This window comes from Copidosoma floridanum, unplaced genomic scaffold, assembly GCF_036245765.1.
Source record: "Copidosoma floridanum isolate Cflo_tuat_1 unplaced genomic scaffold, Cflo_Japanese_pri ptg000004l, whole genome shotgun sequence".
Taxonomy (NCBI): domain Eukaryota; kingdom Metazoa; phylum Arthropoda; class Insecta; order Hymenoptera; family Encyrtidae; genus Copidosoma; species Copidosoma floridanum.
The window spans coordinates 25,565,223-25,587,432 of record NW_028321881.1 but is presented as its reverse complement, the minus strand read 5'-3'; the positions used below and the strand labels follow the sequence as shown (position 1 = coordinate 25,587,432).

Here is a 22,210-nt window from a genome sequence, read left to right as displayed (position 1 = left end):
CAGCAACGGGCATGGACGCCACCACAAGACGTGCTTGGGAAGACGAGCTGGAGAAGCTGGAGATTTCCAGCGACGGGCCCGGTGATTCCTGGGCCACCTTTACCATGCTGGCTGCGTTTCTGCGGCGCAGATGCCACACTCTCAGCTCCGTAGAGGCTTCTCATCTAGCGCGCTCAGCTGGCTCCACCGGCTTACGAGGGCCCTCCTCGATACACGCAGGGCGCAATTTCCGCTCCCTCACGACCCAGGAGGCTCCAGCGAACTGTCCGGTTTGTCACGAACCCCACTATCTCGGGCATTGCGGTCAGTTCCGGGATCTGAATCCAGCCGCCAAGATGCACATCGTATTCCAGGAGAAGTTATGCTTCAACTGCCTGAAGCCAGGGCACTCCCTGCATGACTGCCCCTCCAAGTCGGTCTGCCAGCGCTGCCGGGCGGCGCACCACAGTTTGCTGCACGACAGCCACAAGCGCCAGTCCGAAGCTCCAGGATCTTTGGACCCACCCAAGCATGCGAAGCCAACCAGCTCCGATCTCCTCAAGACTCCTGATGAGTCCCGGCAATGACTCGCGGTGCTTCCGACCGCGCTCGTCCAACTCAGCGGCGGCCGGGGGCCCATCGTCACCATGAGAGCCCTCCTTGACCCGTGCTCTGAGATCTCGAACATCTCTCTCAAGCTCGCTCGCCGCCTGAAGGCCCCTTTGGAGGATTCTAGAACCAGCGTATCGGGCATCGGCGGTGAACACGCCGTAAGGTCGACACTCCGCGCCAGCCTGCGCCTGATGCCAGGAGATGGCACCCCCAGTTTGCATCTGAAGGCGCTGTGCATACCCCACCTCGGTCTTTCAACTCCTGCGGCCCCGCTTGACCCCAGCATCCTGCGAGTCTGGGCCAGCCTGCAGGACCTCGCCGACCCCGACTTCGGCCTTCCTCGTGCGGTCGATATTCTCATCGGCGCTGAGGTCTACAGCCGTCTGCTGCGCCCTGGGTAATATCAGCGTGGAGAGATTGTCGGTCAGCATACAGCACTCGGCTGGACTCTAGTCGGGTGTGCTCCTGGGCGCCCCTTGGACAGCGCCGTCACGTGTCCGACATTGCACGATGAGCTGGCTCCACCCTGGCATCGCGAGCTCGTCATGCTACTCCAGCGCTTTTGGGAACTTGAAGAGGTGCCCTCCGTCTGCCGCCGCGCGCCCGATGACATCGACTGTGAGCGGATTTTCGCCAACTACCAGCGCGACGCGGACGGCCGTTATATCGTGCGTTTGCCTATGAAGCCCAATGCTGCACCGCTCCTCGGCGATAGCCTGGCTAGCGCCCTGGCCTCACTGCGATCTCTACACCGTCGCCTCCAGCGGGACTCAAAGATGGCGACCGAGTATAACCGCTTCATGAGCGAGTACCTCGCCCTCGGTCATATGAAGCAGCTCTCCAGCCGAGAGCTCTCCGAACCGAGCAGCACGGTCTGCTACGTCCCGCACCACGGCATCTGGCAACACGGGAACCTTGGACCAAAGTTGCGCGTCGTGTTTAACGCCTCGCACCCAACCTCGAGTGGCTACAGCCTAAACGACATCTTGCACTCCGGGCCGAGACTCCAGACCGCACTACCGACAGTCCTGCTGCGATGGCGAAGACATCGCGTCGCCTTCTGCAGCGATGTCCAGATGATGTTCCGCCAAATCTGGGTCGACCCGCGAGACGCAGACCTTCAGCGCATCGTCTGGAGTCCCGATCCAAGTCAGCCGCCTGTACACTATCAACTGCGCACCGTTACTTATGGCGTGACTTGCTCGCCCTACTTGTCACTGCGTGTGATTCAACAACTCTGCCATGACGAAGGACACTTGTGGCCGGACGCCGTACCTGTCGTCATGAACGATCAGTACGTGGATGACATCCTCTCGGGTGCCGATGACCTCGAAACGGCCCGCCAGCTTCGGGATCAAGTAATTGGTCTGCTGCGCTCAGGCGGATTTCCACTCCGGAAATGGGTCGCCAATGACGCCGAACTTCTGGCTGACCTCACCCAGGAAGCTTGCCTGCGCCCTACGTGGCGTGAACTCAGCGACGCCGGCCTCGTCAGCGAGCTTGGCATCAGCTGGGACCCAGCCTCGGATACTTTTTGGCTCACACCCCCGGCAGCTCGAGAACAGGACACCAAGCGGAGCATCCTTGCTAAACTCGCGAGCCTCTTCGATCCTTGCGGTTGGCTCGCGCCGACCATACTCCAAGCCAAGCTCCTTGTGCAGGATCTCTGGCGCGCCCGGTTAGATTGGGATGAGGTCGTGCCTGCATCAATGGCTCTTCGATGGTCAGCTTTCACCACTGAGCTGAAATCAATCCAAGGCTTCTCTATTCCACGTTGGATTGGATCTTCGGCTCCGTCGAAGATTCACCTCCACGCCTTTTCAGACGCCAGCCGCCGCGCGATGGGCGCGGTGGTGTACTCCCAGCTGCAGGACTCCTCAGGGCAAGTCCGCTGCCACATTCTGCTGGCCAAGACGAAACTTGCGCCCATCCGAAGCCCCAAGCCGTCAGCCACGCCCCAGGCTTGCATGACGATCCCTCGCCTTGAGCTGCGGGCCGCGCTGCTTGCTGCGAAACTACTGCGCTTGGTCGTCAGCGAGTGGAATATCCCTATTAAGCAATGCTACGCTTGGTGCGACTCCCAAGTCATTCTACGCTGGCTCCGCTCTGTCGAGCCGACCAACCACGCTCTCGTCGACAACTACGTCACCCACATCCAGGAGGTACTGCCACCGCACATCTGGCGCTACGTGCCTACTCATGACAATCCTGCCGATGTGGCGTCTCGAGGCACCGATGCCCAGACTCTACACCGCCAGCAGACATGGTGGACTGGCCCTTCCTGGCTGTCCAAAGGCCCTGATCGTTGGCCCCAGGAGCCCTCCGAGCCGCCAAAGCCCTCACCTCCTTGCCTCTGCAACGTCACGCAAAAGGTCGAGTTCGACCCTCTCCGACTGTTCTACGATCTGGGCGTCCTCCTGCGCACCCTCACCCACCTGCGTCGGTGGGCGAGACTCCATCTCGGTCGAGCCCCTACACGACCGATGCTCTTAGCACCGACGGCTACCGAGTTGACCGATGCCTACCTCGCTTGCGTGCGCTTGAGCCAGCAGCGTGCCTTCTCTGATGAACTTGCACTGCTTCGCACGGGCCACGCCCTTCTCAAGCGGCACTCACTGACATCGCTCGCAGCCTTTGTCCATACAGACGGCGTTCTGCATGTGGGCGGTCGCCTCCAGCACGCCGAGATGTCCTTCGCAGAGCGACACCCACCCATCCTTGACGGCGCTTGCCCTCTCGCCACGCTTACGATCGCGTGGGCCCATCACCGAGCGCTCCACAGGGGCTTTCGCACCACCAGCGCGTACACCGTCAAGCGTGCTTGGATCATCGGTGGCTCCCGGAAAGTCAAGGCTTTCCTACGCAGTTGCGTTACTTGTGCTCGCCTCCAAGCCCGATCAGCTGTCTAATTGATGGCTCCTCTCCCACGGTCACAAGTTACTCCCTTCCGCACCTTCGGTCGCACTGGAATCGATTACGCTGGGCCGTTCCACGTCCTCGCAGCTAAGGGCCGAGGCGTTCGCACCACGAAGGGTAACATCGCTATATTTGTCTGTCTCACCACGAAGGCACTACATCTGGAGCTCGTAGGCGATCTATCAACCGTCTCCTTTCTTGCGGCTCTCACCCGCTTCTCTGGGCGCCGGGGAAAACCGTCTGAACTCTGGAGCGACAACGCGACATGCTTCCATCGAGCTGACACCGAGTTGCGCGACGCGCTCCGTCTTGCTGAGCACCGGTGGGGCCTCATCGCGGGTGCCCTAGCGGATCAAGGTATCGAGTGGCATTTTATTCCACCCGGGGCCCCTTACTTTGGAGGTCTCTGGGAGGCCGCGGTCAAGTCCGTCAAAGGTCATCTCCGACGAGTCATGGGCTCACGGCACCTGACATACGGGGAGTTCTCAACCGTTTTGGTCAGGATCGAAGCTGTCCTCAACAACCGACCCCTCACTCCACCGTCGGGCGACACAGACGACCTGGGCGTGCTGACCCCCGGTCACTTCCTCATTGGAGCACCCCTCAATTCAATCATCGAGGCCACGCCACCCGATCAGGATCTTGACCATCTGGCTCACTGGGAGCTTGTCCGGGGCATCAGAGCACAATTCTGGGCCCGATGGAGTCGGGAGTATCTTAATACTCTTCAACAGCGATCGAAGTGGATCACCCCTCATCGGAACCTGACCTTGTATGATATCGTCGCCATCCTTGACTCATCTCTACTCTCGACCAACGGCCGCTGGCCTCTCGGCCGTGTAACTGGTGTTCACCCTGGCCCAGACGGCCTCATACGCGCTGTGACCGTCCGAACGGTGACGGGAAAGTACACCAGGCCAATCACGAAAGTCACGCTGCTTCCTGTGATAACCCGGACGGCCTCTCAGCCTGCATCGCTTGGAGGCGAAACCGCTCTGGATACGGCGGGCGAGACTTGAAGTTTCGTTCCTGGAACGAGGCGGGCCGGATGTTTCGTTCGACGATATACTGTCGGTCGGCCCCCCCTCCTGATCGTCTCGGCGCTTCATTACGCCGCTGCCGCTGGCATCGACGGCCTGTGCCGGGACCAGCTCAGTTCGTCTCCTGATACACAGGTTCACGCATTAGCTGGCCAGCTACAAGTCTCTACCAGCCAAGCCACACCAGCAGCAGCCAGCAAGCCGCTCGAGACAGCTAGTCCACCAAAAATATCAGTAGAGCATCGTACGTTGAAAGCACGCTATTCATTGTCGCCGGGTCCGCTTCCCTTGTACTCAACAAATAAAGAGTTTCTTAAACATATTGTAACGCGCACGCAACAGTCGAGGCGACAAGAACAAAAGACGCGAGAATACATGAAAACAAAACATAAACAGCCTCGTAATATATTTTCAGTCAAAAAGCCTCGCGTCATCACGAGAGGGAGAGAGAGAGACCGAACTCTCTCCTCAGCCACAATCTGTTGTCCCCCTCTCGATCCACCCTGCTCTTGCATGTGCGTGTTACGCTACCGACGCCACATGTTTTTTGGAATCCCACGCATTTCTCAGAATGCACAAGAAATCCCCTTTTTACCTGACGTCGTAGCGTCCAACCTAGGCATCACTCGAAAAAAACAAAGTGTTGACCTACCGCTGATCTCGGTTCCGGCGTCCAAAGTTGCTCCCCTATCCTCGACCGGCGTCGACAACGCCTGGTCGACAACCGACTCGGCCTGGTCACCAGGGGTCACGCTCTCGGCCGCTTCCTCGATTGGACTCTCTTGTCCATCCTTTGCTGTTTCAGCCCTTTCCGCCATCCTCCCTTTTGTCACACTCACCCACACAAAAAATAAAGAAGAGATCACGCGCGGTGATGCGAGTCTGGGGCCCATAACCTGAAGAGGTGTGAGTAAAGGGGGTGCGCGAAATAATAAAACGAATATTACAAGTTAGACAAAAAGTTTTTTTAACAAAACTGCCGACCGACGTAGAACACAACAGATACAATTTACAGACCTTACAGACTTACAACCGACTTATCAGACAAAGACAATAAAGCTAGAACCGACGAGAGGTGTAGAAGGCACGGTGGCTTACACTGTACTAACCACAGGGCCCGCAAGTATCACCTTGCCTGTGGCGCTGTCTTACACACTATGTATACAGCCTATTAAAAAGTCGTACATGCCAACACATAGTAATATGTTTTATTTTGTGAAAGGCAGTGTGAAAAAAGAAGCTAAAATGTATTATTTAAAATTTAATAAATTACGCGTTAAAAAAAGAGCTAGAAGAAAATTACTACGATAGTATATTTTTATATTCAGATGCAGCTAGAGGTCAGAATCGTAATTATCTAACAATGCGATTCTTTTCATTTTATCTGTGCAATTACAATTATAAATTCAACATTTATTTCCTGTTAGAGGTCACTCTTATTGTCAGATTTTGGTATTTACGGTACTAAAAAAAAAATGGGTCGTGGGACCCACGATAGAAGTGAAACTTTAAGTATCAAATATTGAACTGATTTTATACAGAAAATTATATGAGAAGCAATCATATATGTTATTGCTACGAGTAAATTGAGTAAATTCCTTTCAATAACATTAATCAAGAAAAAAAATTTCGTATTTAAAATGGCTGGAAATCATGTTTTCATCAAACCAAATTGTACGCTTCGATTGTTTTTTCCCCTTGAGTAAATCCAGAAAAATTGGTGTTTTCGACTTATGTTGCTTCTCCTTTAAGATATGGTGTTTTTTCTAATTTTTTGAGGTTACGTTGTCATAAAAACACTTTAAATTTCTTCGCACACATCTGCATTTATGTTTAAAGTATACTGCAATTTTTTCGTAATTTATAACTCCATTTTCATAAAGATAGACCGCAAATACGAATTTGAGTTTATGTTATCATAACAAATAACACCTCAATTTTTTCGTCTCAATATTTTATTTCCCCTTTAGGATACCTGTAAGAAATTAGTATTTTCGGCCTATTTTGTTTCTCCGTAGAGATATGACGATTTTTCTTATTTTATGAGGTTATATCGATATAAAAACACTTTAAATTAATTTGTGGACATCTCTATCAATTTTCAAGGTATACTCTAATTTTTTTGCAATTTATAACTCATATGTCAGAAAAGTACTACTAAAATACGAATTTGTAGCTTATGAAATACCTCATTACACACACACCCACACACACATACACATACACAAACACACGCATATTTAAATATATATATGTACGTAAAAATTTGAGCATGTAGTAGCTAGGGGAGCGAGGCAGAGAGAAAGGCCTTCCCTTGTCCCACTCTACGCGTATATGCACTGCTCTGGTGGCAAGGGGAACGAGGCAGAGAGAGAGAGAGAAAGAGAGCGGCTGGAGTTGGAGTAGTAGGGATGCCTGTTAGTATAGCATGTGGTGGCAAGGGGAACGCGGCAGAGAGAGAGAGAGAGCGGCTGGAGTGGTAGGGATGCACTGCTAGTATAGCATGTGGTGGCAAGGGGGACGCGGAGAAAGAGAGAGAGTGGCTAGAGTGGTGGGGAGTTTAGAAATTTCGTGTCGCTCGAAAAAAATTCACAACGTGCCATAAGAAGTTTCACTTCAAAAAAATTTAGAAAAAGCATTGAGACAATAAGAGAATATATTGAACTAATTAAGTCATCACAAGATCTTCCATTTATGATGGTGGATGCTAAAACCTGTGAAGTAAAAAACTATGAGAGTTCTTTGGTGGCTGAAAAAGAATTAAGAAATGTAAAAATTAGTAAAGTCGTAAAAATTGATTATTTCCGTAACCGATATGTAAACATATACTATTCATGCACGGAAAATCCGACAAAAATTTAAATATATAAATCTTTTGAGTTTGAAATTTTTTCAAAAGTGACAATAGCAAAAGAAGTAAAAGTAACCAAAGAAAAGTTAATAGATTATCAAAATGTGTTGAAATATTATACTCCGAAAAAACAAGATCTTAAAAAAGAATTTTGAAACCCTACATCTGTTAAAAATAATATATATAAAAAAGAAAAATCAAGTATAAATTCAAATAACAAAGAATTACATCAACAATGTATAACAAGAAAAAAAATTTATCGAAAACCTTATAAATACGTATTAACTAACTCAAAGATAAATTGCAATTACACAAATTTATTGATCCTTTTCAGTTCTGGAGAAAATTTGTGATATTACGAAGCCTGTATAGCTTAATATAAATATTCCACAATGTATTAAACATTGACTTAACTGATTTATTGATCTTAAATAATCATAAGAACAATTATAAACGAACTTGCACGAATATCAAGTGCCACGTACTTTATGAGGAAATATTACTGACAGGAGTATTTTTTTATCATATTAACCCATGTGTAGCCTTATAAAAGCTTTCATAAGATTTTTTTCACGAAGAACGAGTTAAATTGTTTTTAATCGGAACATAAAAATGGTTAGAATAACAATATTTATGTTACCTGTGTAATAGGTGAAATAGCCTATTTATGGATTATTTTACGACATTTTTCCCTCGTACAGCAAAGAAGTACAATTTCGCTTTTCATTACACCTAATTCCTGGCTAATTTCTTATAAGTGTAATCTCTTAAAAACAAATACTGATCAAGAAAGAAAAACAAAAGTAATACGCTCAAATGCATCCCAACAATATTAAAGATAGAAAAAAATTTGTATTATTTTAACCAATTTACAGCTTAACAATTATCTTATGATTAACTGCACGAAAATTGAACAAATAAATTAGTTTTTAGTTACCTTACAACTAATTAATGATGATCTTAGCGGAAGTATAATCGTTCGAAAAAAAAAATTGCATGTATATCAATTGTAAGGCAAGTATTTGGTTAATTTAACCCCTTTGTATCTTTGCAGTGGTGTTATCGCACTTTTCGTTACAAAGAATAGGTCAATTAGTTATTAGAAGTAATATATTGCAATCTTTAAGAAACATACCTCACTTGACCTTTAAAACACGTGAATTAACTTTTGTTGGGGTTGTTTTGTTAAATTTTTTATCCTTTACACCCTAATATTACTTAATTATTTTTTATTGTTCCGAAATTGTGGTTTATTTTTTCATTCCAAAGTCTATAATAATTCCTAAAAAAGTTAGAAAAATACTATTTATTTGACACAAATATCACTAAAAATTGCAATTTTGGGATGAGTTTCAAAATTTTTCAACTCTTGACACGCTAAGCGGTACTTTTTTCAGTACTTGCTTACAGCATAATTTTCAAATTAATATGAAATATTACATTAATAAAAATTACAAATACATTACTTATTTATTTTTGACAGTACAAAAATTTTAATTTTAGTGGTAGTTTTGTACTAATTTAACCCCTATGAGACCTATAATAACCTATTTTAATGTAATTTTTTTAAATTTTTGCTATTTTATGTGAAAATGTTTATATTTTACTTTTGGTAAGTCTTAATTGAATGAGTAAGACAGAACTATGTGTCGTTTTCACCTTTTTTTTAATTTTTAAGGGTAGTTTTAACCCGTTTCCCACTTTTTTTCCGAGTCGGGACCATTTTTCTGGTATTACTTGTGCAATCACCTACAATTTAAAGAACAAATCATGTTAATCAGTTCACAGCAACTGGCGCTGTTTTATTTATGCACAAAAAAGTCTGTTTCGCCACACTGTGCGCCGTTGAATCTGTCCCACCACAGCACTTCCAGCTGCTGACTGTAACTTACGGCAAGGCTAGTGCTCCCTATCTCTGTCTGTAGATGATTTTGCAATTATGCGATGACGAAAGCGAATTGTGGCCTGAAGCTGTACCAATCGTTTGAGGAGATCTCTATTCTAACGACATCCTGTCTGGCACTGACGATGTAGAGACAGCCGACGTTGCCACAATCAACTGATTGGCTTGCTGTGGGTGGGAAGCTTCTCACTGAGAAAATAGGACCTCCATGAAAGAGTTACAGCTGGATGCTGCACATCTGGCACAAATGACCATTCCTTGGCTGGAGCTGTGAGCTGCTCTTCATACTGCAAAATGGCTGCGCATAGTTGCTGGGAAATATTCAGCCCTCCCTGAGGACTTTTATGCCTGGAGCGACTCTCAGATCGTGCTTTCTTGGCTCCAATCGTCAGAGCCCACCGACAACTCGCTCATCGACAATTACGTAGCTCATACGCAAGAGCTGCTGCCCTCTTGCTCGTGGAGACACCTCCTGACGGACTTGAATCCTGTGGACGTAGCGTCCTGGGAAACGGACCTGTCCATACTAAATCACATCCGCATCTGGTGGGACGGTCTACCATGGCTCTGGGGTCCTACAAACTCGTGGCTGGCTGAAGTTACCGGGCCTTCCAGCCTCTCCAGTTTGGACCGCTAGAAGGCTACCCACAGCTGTTGGGGGGAGGTCCCGAAATAGCGATAGTTTATTTCAATTTTGCAGTTAATCTATGAATGTTCAATTTAGTGGCATGTACTTCGACGACAACGATAGCTTAGTGCAGTAACTGTTTATTATTTCGACAGCCAATCACAAGGCAGTTTACTTTGACTTTCTTCTTATACTGCTTCGTAATTGGCTATCGAAATAATAAACAGTTGCTATACTACTTACTTTGTGTGCGTCCATCTCAGCCAACAGTGGTCCTTCTTTTCCAAGATCGAAACTTTGCAGCGGAGGGGCCATTTTCCTGCAAAACATCCACTGCAGACTCTTAATCCGTTCCTCTCTGGCGACGTTCTCCGAGTTGGCGATTAGCTCAGGCACTCGGACTTGAGCTTTGACGATCAACACCCTCCAATCCTCAACGGTCGATGTCATCTAGCTCGATTGGTTATTCGCTGGATCTACGCACGAGCACTACACGGGGGCCTCCGTCTCACCAGTGCCTACACTGTTTGCAAGACATGAATTATTGGTGGAAGGTGGCGTTCAAAGAGTTTTTTGAAAGGGTGCGTCGTCTGCGCGCGGCTCGAGGCATGGACCGCCATACAACACATGGCACCTTTGTTGGCTGCGTGAATCACACCCGCTCGGGCCTTCTCTCGTACTGGTGTTGATTAAGCGGGCCCGTTTTATATCTTGTTGGCAAAGGGCCGAGGTATCCACACGAGCAACGGATACATCACGGTTTTTGTGTGTTTGCCCATCAAGGCTGTGCACCTCGAGTTAGTTGGTGACTTGTTGACTGAGTCGTTCTTGGAGGCCCTCAAAAGACTGTGCACGAGACGAAGCCGACTGGCAGAGATTTGGAGCGACGACGCCACCTGCTTTTACGCGGCCGCCACTGATCGAGAACTTCGCAAAGCTCTACAGGACGCTGAGTTGCAGTAGGAGCGCGTTGCTAGCGCTTTCGCTGACCAAGGAATCAAGTGGCAGTTTTTCCTCCCCTGGTCCCCACATTTTGGCGGATTGTGGGAGGCTTGCGTGAAATCTACGAAACGTCATCTGCGTCGTGTCATCAGTCTATGGCACCTCACCTAAGAGGAGCTTTCCACAGTTCTGACCAGCATCAAGATGGTTCTCAACAGCCGCCCCCTCACTCCATTGACTGGCGGTGTTGATGACATCGACATCCTAACTCCTGGGCATTTCCTTGTCACCGGTCCACTAAGCTCCATCATCGATGCTGCTCCTCCACCTGAAGAGCTGGATCGATGAACTCACTGGAGTCTTGTTCGTGGCATTCGAGATCAGTTCTGGAACTGTTGGAGTTGTGAACACCTAAACACGCTCCAGCAATGATCAAAGTGGAGAACTTCACGCCAAAATTTTCAGGTTGATGACATCGTAGCTATGGTAGACGCCACTCTTCTCCAGTCGATCGGCTCCTGGCTGCTGGATCACATAGTTTCTGTCCATCCTTGTCCTGATGAGCTTGTTTGAACAGCCACCGTTCAGACGTCCACAGGGGAATATCTTCGTGCTGTCAGCAAGCTTTCCCTATTGCCAGCTCGTCATTCCAACCGCGATGACGCCAACCCCACGGACACCAGGGCTAAATCTCCGTCCAGTCCGGTGGGCGGAAGCGGAAATCTTTTACGAAACGAAGCGAATAGGTTGTTGATTTGTATTTCACGCCTGTTACCGTCCCACCCCTTGGTACACTTTCCAGAGGCACGGCATGCTGCCACGGCTGCTAATTAACAGTCAGGCTCAAGAGTGAAAAAAGAACCCCAAGTAAGTTAGACACAATTACTTTTATATCTTCGACTTGACAGCATTTAAGTCCTCGTGCATTTATTCTGTCTATTGTAAGCTTGGCTGAAATTAGCAACCACACATCAGCGTCCTGTATCAATCGTTCGTTCCTTTCAATAAGTAATCAGTAAATCAAACAACATGTTATTACTATTTTTAGAAATAAGTCATCAAGTTCTAAAACAGATCTGCTGCATAGTATAGCATTTCCTTGTGTATCAAGCATATGCTTACTTTGTGATTTGGCCTTTTATAAGGTTATACTAGCTTGACGGCAGTTTTGGTACGTGGTCGTTAGTAAAAGAAATTTGCCTCTTCTTTACTTTTTTTTATGCTTAATAATATCTCTTCATCAATAAAAATTTAAGTATTGATAAAAAAAAAATAAATATGACCTTATATTAAGCACAAAACAAAAGAAAAGAGAAAAGTACTATGTACTAACAACCAAGTATCTTAACTACCACCATGCTAATGAAATCATAACAGACACAGGATTTGAAAATCAGCAAATTTTTGTGACGCAAGTCTGTGCTATAATATTTAGTTCTTATTTATTACTTTAAAAAAAAACAACTAGCCACACTAAAAATCTACTAAAAATTCTAATTTTTTAAGGTTCAAAAAAAACAATCACAGAATACACCTAACTATTTTCTTTCAAAATTTTAGGATAGAAGAAATGAGTAATATTCTAATTGTAAAATAAGTATAGATTTTTAATCAGTGACCGGAAATCTGTAAGATCGGGCTTGCATTATAATTTTTAAAAGTCTAAAACTATTTTAAATCAAGTATAATAGTTACATTAAGGTGCTTTTAACTATCTGCAGCTACTTTATTGGTCCACCATTCTGAACTTGAGAAAAAAATCCGATGTCAATGGTAGCGTATTAACTAAGCTTTAGTTTGTACCTATAAAATATTTATTTTTAATCGTAAAATTTTGAACACAACTATTAATCAGTTAAGAGGTAAGTACATAAATAGGGACTTGCGTTGAAACTTTTATAACTTAGACGTAAGTAACCTTATCCAGAATGTTAAAGACGGAAAATGTGAAGAAAAAGCTATACTATGGGATGGTATTATTCGAGAAACGACAAGAAACATTCGAGGTGCGGCATAACCTTAAAAACACGTAAAAATGTATACTTTGGAACATTGAGGTTAAGATAACCCAAGATCTTGAAGTGATAGACTAACTCTGATGATGAATTTGGTTTCAACGCACCAAATTGCTTTGAATACAGGTATTTACATGCAATTATAAAAAAAAAGATTTTTTTGTAGGTCTGTGCTGTTTAATAAAGTCATGGGATGAGTCTGAATAATGTCATTGTTAAATCAGAATAAGCATATTTACTGATGTCCAAACTTCTGTTGCAGCTTTAAGAATAACTACGTTTCAAGGTTTGCGTCTTAATAACTGTGTTAATCTTTCTTGCACTACAAATTATGATGCTTTTCTTGGGTATAATACACTGCTAGCAAATCATCATCTGGATTTGAGAAGTTTTAATATCTCGTTAGATTGTAGGAAACATTAAGGTTTGAAATTGCATAAAACTCGATGGTGCATCAATTAAAATTTAGTATGAACTAACATACGAAGTGAGTAAAATTACATTCCTAGCCGTACCTGAGATATTCATTGCTTACTAAACGATGATTTACTTATATCTCATGCTTATTATTGTATACAAAGTTTCTCCTATTCTATGTCTATTAAAAAACTTTTTTTTAACATCCTAACACAAAAACTGTCAAATTAATTTTTCATCCATACATGGGTTACACTTTTTTTAACAAATGATTGTTACGAATATTTTCTAAAGAATATTACGCAATAAGTAATCAGCCAAGCACTGCTGATTTTTTCTTAATTCCATGTAATGAATTTACTATCATAAGAAAAGGTTTAAAAACTAACAAAGTGTAACTATCGGATGTCCTGGTTGTGAAAAACGACGCCATTATTTTACGTCTTTTTTTATTGGACCTCTTTCGTTGCAGCTTAATTTTTAAAGCTATAAGCTTAACTCAATTACAAATAACAATATTAAGAATAAGCAAAAAATAAGAAGTTATTAGAGAAACGAATTAGGATAGAATAAAATTGTTTAAAAAATCTAATGATCAGTAATACTGGAAAAAGTAAAGTTTTAACTTTTGATATAAAAGTTCTTACAGGTTTTATTAAAATTATTAACTTAAAAATAATGCTACATTAACGTGTAAGGTAAAAATAAATAAGAAAGAGTAATTTATAATAAGTAAAGATAAATGGTTAAAAGAGTGACATGTGATCTATTAACGGCCATGCCTAATAGTTGTATTATGTCCTATACTGACGATACTGTAATTATCTCTGTTGGAGACTCTTGGAGTAAAGTTGAAAGTAATAAGAAAGAATATTTGGCACTGACAGCCAATTTGCTGGCTCTAAATAAACTTTTACCTTATACAGATCAAACAGTATTTATGACATTTGAAGACTACTGTGGTATTGTACCACGGGCATTCAATATTACAATTAGGGATAAAAAAGGGTTAATTATTGTTAGTCTCTTCGGTTAATCTTAAGTTTCAATTTTAAATGGATCAAACACATGGGAAAGATTATCAAAAAACTAAGAACTTAGTATTTGTTTTTTATGAAATCTCTAAATGCATAAACTGTGAGCACTAAAAGAAATATACTATTCTTTCTTTGACAATATAACAATCTGTCGTGTAAGTGCTTAAGATGATGCATATAGTACCCATGATAATTTTCTATGGAAAATGTAAAACAGACTTGTAAAAATTGGAGATGAAAATAGGCATATAATGGACAAACCTTTATCTCCAAAACAACTCTTTGATTCTGAATTTATTCAGCCCTATTAAAATGAATTAAAAAAACAATATGAGACTTTAAGTAGTATAACAAAAAATAAACTAATACAATTACGAAAAATAACAAAAACAGTTATAAAAAATAGTAACATATGTGCTGAAAAACTATGGAATAAATTAACAAATGATCTTAAGCAATTTGGGATTACAAAGAAACAAAAACCTGGATGGAATAAAAAAATTCATTTGCACTAATGAGCTTTTCTAAGTATTCTAATTTTACCCTAAACAGTTATGTTATCACAAATAGAAATGTATGAAATTTTGTTAAACTCTTACAAAGAGCATTACATAATTTTGTGGCTTTGATGTTAGCCAAATCCGCACTTAAGTTTATAATTATGAGGTTATAAGATTTTTATTATTATTTTGTTTTTTTGTATACATTGTACTAAAAACTAAGGTAAACCAGCCTAAAAACTGATGTATGCATATACACCTGCAGGGTTGCAAGGAAACTGATATGTTTTAATTGCTCTGTATGTTTTGTATACTATGGTTATGAGTAAATAAAATGAATAAAATAAACAGTATCCAAATGGTGTGCTTTAACACGGTAGTATATCAAAAGGTCATCGTACCAATAAATGACATCAACAAAATCAGTAGTTGCATGTCAATGATCAAGGTATCTTTGAAAAAACTGCCAAAAATTGTGGATGATCTTTAAATGTTAGTTTTAAGGCAAATTTCAAGTATTTTTTTAAGGAGTTCAATGAAAATGAAAGAAATAAATTTGGGAAAAAAATCAACGTAAATTAAACTAGCCTATTAGAAGGAGTAGCATTCATAAATTAAATAAATTTTAGTACATAATTTTTAATCAAAAGAAGTGGATTTAAGCAATCTACAAAAAAAGACTTCCTAATAAAAATACTAACTCTGACGTAGAGTAAAAGTTTAATCATGTTTTAGGTTGTTCTTAAATGTATAAAAAAACAAATCATGACTAGAGAATAGATATTCTAATACAGGAGTTTAAACTAAAGTTGGTATTGTAAGAGCAAACTCTACAACAATTGTAAGTGCTTAAACTTAAATATGGATTATATTTGTAACGTCACATATGTCAAAGCATTCAACGAAATGACAGATTTTGAAAGGAGTAAGATTACAAAAAAAAAAACGTTTGTTGCAACATCAAATTGTTATTATCGTTTAAAAAAAGCTTATTAAATATGTAAATGACAATTTTTTTTTTTTATATAGTCAAAAAAGTGTTTAGTCTAATACAAAGTACAGTTACTAAGTGTCACATGCTTTATTTACAGTAAATTTTTTTTGTAATGAGATAATTTTCTAAAAAGGATTAATTTTATTAGTATAAGCTGTTTTTATTGGCTTTATTTTAGTGCTAAAATCCAGGAATGTATTGTAGTCAAGAGAATCACGTAAGAAAAAACATAGGGATAAGAAATAGATAACCCTAGAAAATGCTCCAACAAAAAGACAGTGAGAGGCTCAGCCACAGTTACAACAGAGCCGCTAATAGTGTAATTCTTGTTACTGGCTGCTACACGACCTCATGCACTAAACTGTGTTTCTGTATCCTTGCCTTTTTAAAACCTGCTAAGCAGCCGAGTGTTCATGCACGCCACAACCTAGCAGTCTCGATTCTCCTTAGCAGTAGTGTGTTTGCCCACGTTGTCTCTTGTCTTTCTGAATCTGCCAACTGACGGTACATTCGCATGTAGTGTAACATTTTCACCTTTGCCTTTTTAGGCTGCAGTATGTTCGCAGATACCGTCTCCTTAAGCTCCTGGACCTGACAAGTAGCAGTGCGTTTGATTACGCAATCTTCTTATCCCCTTTAGCCTACTGAGTGTCAGTGTATTTGCACACGCTGTAATCTTGTCATCTTGGTCTTTATAGATAGTACATTTTTATATGCCATAATTATGGCATCTTACACCCGCCAAGCGTCTTTATGTTTCTGGTTTTTTCAGCGATTTCGCATTTGTGCATGCTGCATTCTTCTGTTTCTATATAAAACACATCTGTGGCTGCTTTCATGTAGTACACCACATGTTATCTGTCCTTATTTCACAGAAGTAAAATGATGGAACAAGCATGCAAGTTACATTATTACTCGGCTATATGAAAAAGTAATGTTATGTTTTACATTTTCTACGTCCTCAAGTGACAAGCAGTAAGATATATACTTTCTACTTATGTATTTGTGCGTAAAATTCTGTTATACCTATTAACACCTCAAAAATTGATAATAGAATATAAGTTAGTGATGATAATGTTATCTTGAGAAAAAGCATAAAATTTTATTCTCAAACAAGTATCACCAAATAAATATAAACATGAAAACAAAAGTGTTGATTAAAATAAGTCACCAGTAAGCATTGAGCCTGAATAAAATTTTCTTTTGAACATGACAATCTCATCAGTCGTGTCACTGACTAAAGATTTATTACAAATGGTAATGACTTTGCTTTACATACTGTACACGATAAAATTAACATACATAATAAAAACAATGTCCATTTGTAATTTTTGCTACACATGACAAATTTGGTCTTTGTAAATCTATGTAAGAGTTTTGAGTTCTTCAAAGTTTCTAAGAGCAAAAGTAAATGCAAAAAACTAGAAAGTGAATTGAATTTTTCCTATTAATTGTTTACTTAATAGTAAAAGCAGATAATATAAGGACTTCAACGTTGTTATAAGGAGCATGACTGTTTATTGATAATTGATTTACGTCAATCAATATTTTGCTGCCATTCTGACAGCCTCTTCAAGATTAAAAATCAACAATTGCAACAAAATTTTAATAAAATAAAAGCATTCAATTTATGTACATAAATAATTATAAAAACAACAATACTATACCATAAAGGTGCTACAATATTACGCATCATAAACACCTATAGAACCTATAATTTTGTCCACATATTGCTAATCTCTACTTAGTTTTAATAAAACTCATGTTTTTCAGAATTTAATTATATCATAAATACACAAATTTTGTCTTCTAAGAAGTATTATTAGGATAGCACTGAAATGTAAAAAGAAGGAGCCAGTTAAGATAGGAACACATACTAAATATACGTCATAGAGAACAATGAGCATTGAAAGAGGCACTATTTTGAGAATCAAGAAAAGCTATGCGGAATCGTTCACAAACAGCTTGAACTAAATATAAGACTGTTACATGTTTTTATTATGAAAATTGACTTTTAAGAACTCTATTAATAATCATTGCTCTCTCGCATTCAAAGCCCTGTCGACAATTAACAGAGAGGCAGAACAGAAACGACCATTTGGCCCTGTTTTTTATGTAACGTTCGTGTTTTCACAACGGCACACGACGGTGTCTCTTACTTTGGCTAATATAACACATCTAACACCTATATTCTATTTCAAAGAGGATACCATTAATGTTTAACTTGTTGAGTCCTTTTCTAATTTAATGATATGAGTTAAATTCCCTGAAACTGCATAGACAACCAGTATGTTGTATTTAGACAGATCCTGACAGAGAATTGTCTCCATAGGTCAGAAATAAGGAATTTTAAGGAACACATTCCTGCTTCAACCAGATGGATTCGAGCACCAAGAACCCTCTTTTGTATTACATTCCTGAAGATTTTGAATACGAGTTCCCTGTAATCTTTTTCGTCTATTAGGAAAACTGATTGTAGCCTTTACGTATCTATTTATAAAAGTTGGAGAGTATGCATTATTAATAAGAGTTTTGCAAGCTACTGTAGTATTCTTGGATCGAAACGAAGAGTCAGCGAGCTTGAAGGCTTCTGCAATGATAGAGATTACTATGGTTAACTTTTGAGATTGTGGGTTGTGTGAAATTTGATGGGATTTATTATACGACTAACGTAAATATCTAGAAAAAAGATTGAATGGTTAACTTTGTATCTGACTGTGAACTTTATAGAAGTATAGAAATTGTAAAAAAGGCTTAGGACATAATTTATTAAATGAGTTTTTATTACTCATAAGAAATCATCAACATATTTGAAACATAGCACGATAGAATTATCACAACGATATAGTACTGAACTTTCTTAGGATTATCATATGATTTCTGTGAACCAAGGTGAGCAACAACCTTTTATGTAAGTTCTACAAGATTTTTTATTAACATCACCGTTGAATGAGAAACAATTAGAATTAATGAGAAAGTCAATGCGATCATAAAACTCAGTTTTGTCTATACCTAAAATGTTGTTGAAATTGCTAATTTTTCACAAAATACATCTTTTTAGTGGAAAAAATTGAGATTTGTATATAGTGACACTACGTCAAAGAAAACCAAAGAATAATAATCTGGACTTACTTATTCTTGAGTTTTTCAGTAATTTTTTAAAGCTTACAGGAATCTCGTATTCAAAATCTTCAGGAATGTAATACAATAGACAGTTCTTGGTACTTGAATCCGTCTTGTTTAAACAGGAATGTGTTCCTTACGGTTCCTCATTTCTGGCCTATGGAGACAATTCTCTGTCAGGATCTGTCTAAATACAACATACTGGTTGTCTATGCAGCTTCTGGGAATTTAACTTATATTATCAAATTAGGAAAGGACTCAATAAGTTAAACATAAGTGGTATCGTCTATAAGATAGCAGGTAGGTGTTAGATGTGTTATATTAGCCAAGGTAAGAGACACCGTCGTGTGCCATTGTAAAAGCACGAACGTTACATAAAAAACAGGGCCAAAAGGTCGGTCCTGTTCTGTATCTCTGTGAATTGTCTACAGGGCTTTAAATGCAAGAGAGCAATGATTATTGATAGAGAATCTCAAAGGTACAGATGCGAATTCTCTAAATGACTTTTATACAATTAGTTAATAACAAGATAAGTGGACGATTATATACAACAGTACTTGACAATTCTCATCTAAATGTTTTATTTTAAATAAAAAGTAGTATGAAAACTAAAGTATAGAATTCAAAACTAAATTTTAATAATGAAAGCATGTAACAGTTTTATACTTAGTTTAAACGATTTACAAACGATTCCGTATAGCTTTGCTTGATTCTCAGTATAGTCCCTCTTTCAATGCTCATTGTTCTCTATGATGTATATTTAGTATGTGTTTCGATCTCAACTGGCTTTTACTTTATACATTTCAGTGCCACTTTAATACGTCAGTTTGGAAAAAAAAATTTTTATATTTATGATAAAATTAAATTCTTAAAAACATAAGTTTGATAGGAACGAGGTAGAGTCTGCCAATATGTGGACAAAATTATAGGTGCCATAGGTTTTTACGATGCGTGTTATCTTTATACCTACATACTAAAATATTGCTGTATTTATAAATATTTATAAATAGAAATCGACTGTTTAAGTTTTATCAAACTTACTCTAAGTATTATTTTGTTATGATTGTTGATTTTCATTTTGAAAGAGGTTGTCAGCAAGAGAGTGAAATATTGATTAATGTAAATAAATTATATAAAGTTATCATGCCTTCCATTATCATGTTTAAGTCTCAACATTATTTGACGACAAAGGAGCAATTGGAAGGAGTCTAAAGATATCCATAAAAAAAGCAGATATCCAAGTAGTTTCAATTTATTTTTTTTAAATTCTTAGTGAAATCTGATCAAACTTAAATTTTTTCAAAATGTTTCCGATTTTTTAAGCTCAGTTATGACTCAGATATCGAAGTATATCGCATTAAGTTTAAAGTAATAAACACTTTAGGGTTAAATTTCTATCTAGCTTATTAAAAGAATTATAAAAATATAAAATAGAGAACTTAGTTAACAGCGTAGTTAACAGTAAACTTCCAAATTAAACTGGTCACAGCTGTAAAAATATTTTAAATTATTATTTACACTTTTTCTATTTATATTGATATTGTACATAAAATCATTTTCTTATACAACTGTGTGTGTTTCAGATATGTTGCTGATACAACAACGAATCAAGTCTATCAGTACAGTCAGTCATTTAGCCCTCCCAACCCCATTATAACAATAACAGAGCATACACCCAATCCCTCACCAGATTTTTTTAAATGCCAGGTAAGTAAAAATTTGGGATATGCATGTAAAAATACAATCTTACTTTAGATTTATTATATCTAAATACTAACTTTATTATGACTTTTAATTGCAACGTACAAGTGTCTTGCACAATTTCTTAAACTATTGAATTAATGGCAAGCGGGTTCTTGGGTACACAAGCATAAAGTAATACTTTTGTGAAAATGTATAGCAGACAAGTATAATTATTAGCGTAAATAAACGTTGTACAAAGTGGTATAGCGTACGAAGCTGGTACAATTATCATTCGAAAGAGAATACCTACCTTATTTGGGTTTAATTCAAATTAAAATTCTGATACTTAGAAAATGAGCGATAATAAATAATATATTATGACATAACACAACCTAAGAAACATGTAGGCTGGACAGTACATGATTGTGCACTTTTAGCCAATCTTCCTATGATTTCGAAAAAACTTCCTACCACCCACGCTTATTACATCTCTAAAGTTACGCTCATATCTGTCACATACGTTTACACACTTATTTCTTGTTTATATTTAATAGTAAAAATTTATTTTTATTTCAAAGGTTAAAAAAACCATCCTGTTGTACCCTTTTCTTTAATAGGGTAGTATTACATGCCAGTGAATATCTCTTCAGGGCGTTCATCCTACACAGGTGTTCTTTAGAAATATCATTTATGCATTAAATGTACATTTAAAAAAGCAAAAAAAATATGTACAAAGAACTGCAGCTCAATTTACTGTACCATTTTAAAAAATCTTAAATTTAAACGAATCATTATGAAAAAGTCACGCCAACACTGCATCTATATAATATGTAGAAAGGGAGTTAAATTTTAATACAATCTTATAAATTTACCTTACACTTATTACGTTACACTTAATTATAAATCTGCGTTAGATTTAGTTTCAGATAACTTTCTCATCGAAATTAGCTTATGGATATATCGAATTAAAATATTTTTTCGAGTTTTCATCTTTACAACTTGATCAAGAGACTATATATGTTTTTAAGCTTTTATTACTGTGCCTAGTGGCCAGTAACAGGGTAAAGTTAGCTTATTTGCAATAAGTAAGTGTAGTAAGTACTGCAGTAAGACTATTTTTATCTAGTCTATTGCCCGAAGACAGAAAATACGATTTAATCTTATATTTTCCGGTAAAGAAGAAGTTGGCCACTCCTTGACAGAATTTTGCCAGGAATAAGGAAAAAATAGTTTTCTCCAAACTCATAGTCGATTTTATTTATTTATCTAACAATTCATGGGAAAATACTAATTTTTTATTTAGAACCAGAATTTGCTTAAACATTTAAATAATATCTGGTATACAGATAAACTTAGAAAATTGGCACTAAGTGAATACTTAATGCATGGCAGCTTAAGGTTAGGATCCCAGCAGCAGCTTATTTTTCAAGAAAAAAACCCTTGGAACCTCGCTGTAACGTGTTGAATACAATACTTACTCTACTGAAATTCTGAGGCCAAATTACAGCATGATGCTAGAGGTAACAACTTAAATGATTATGTTGTTCTGTAGAAACTAGATATATGTGTT

The 22,210-nt window shown here is 39.6% G+C and overlaps 1 protein-coding gene across 1 annotated transcript in view; it reads left to right on the top strand.

The window, feature by feature from the left end:
• LOC149375786 (protein unc-80 homolog) overlaps positions 1-22,210 on the top strand; it is a 251,018-nt gene that overhangs the window by 88,028 nt on the left and 140,780 nt on the right. Inside the window, exon 2 of the mRNA XM_089596504.1 lies at positions 20,541-20,664. Within this exon, the coding sequence (XP_089452630.1) occupies positions 20,541-20,664 (124 nt within the window). The remainder of the gene's footprint in view (positions 1-20,540; positions 20,665-22,210) is intronic.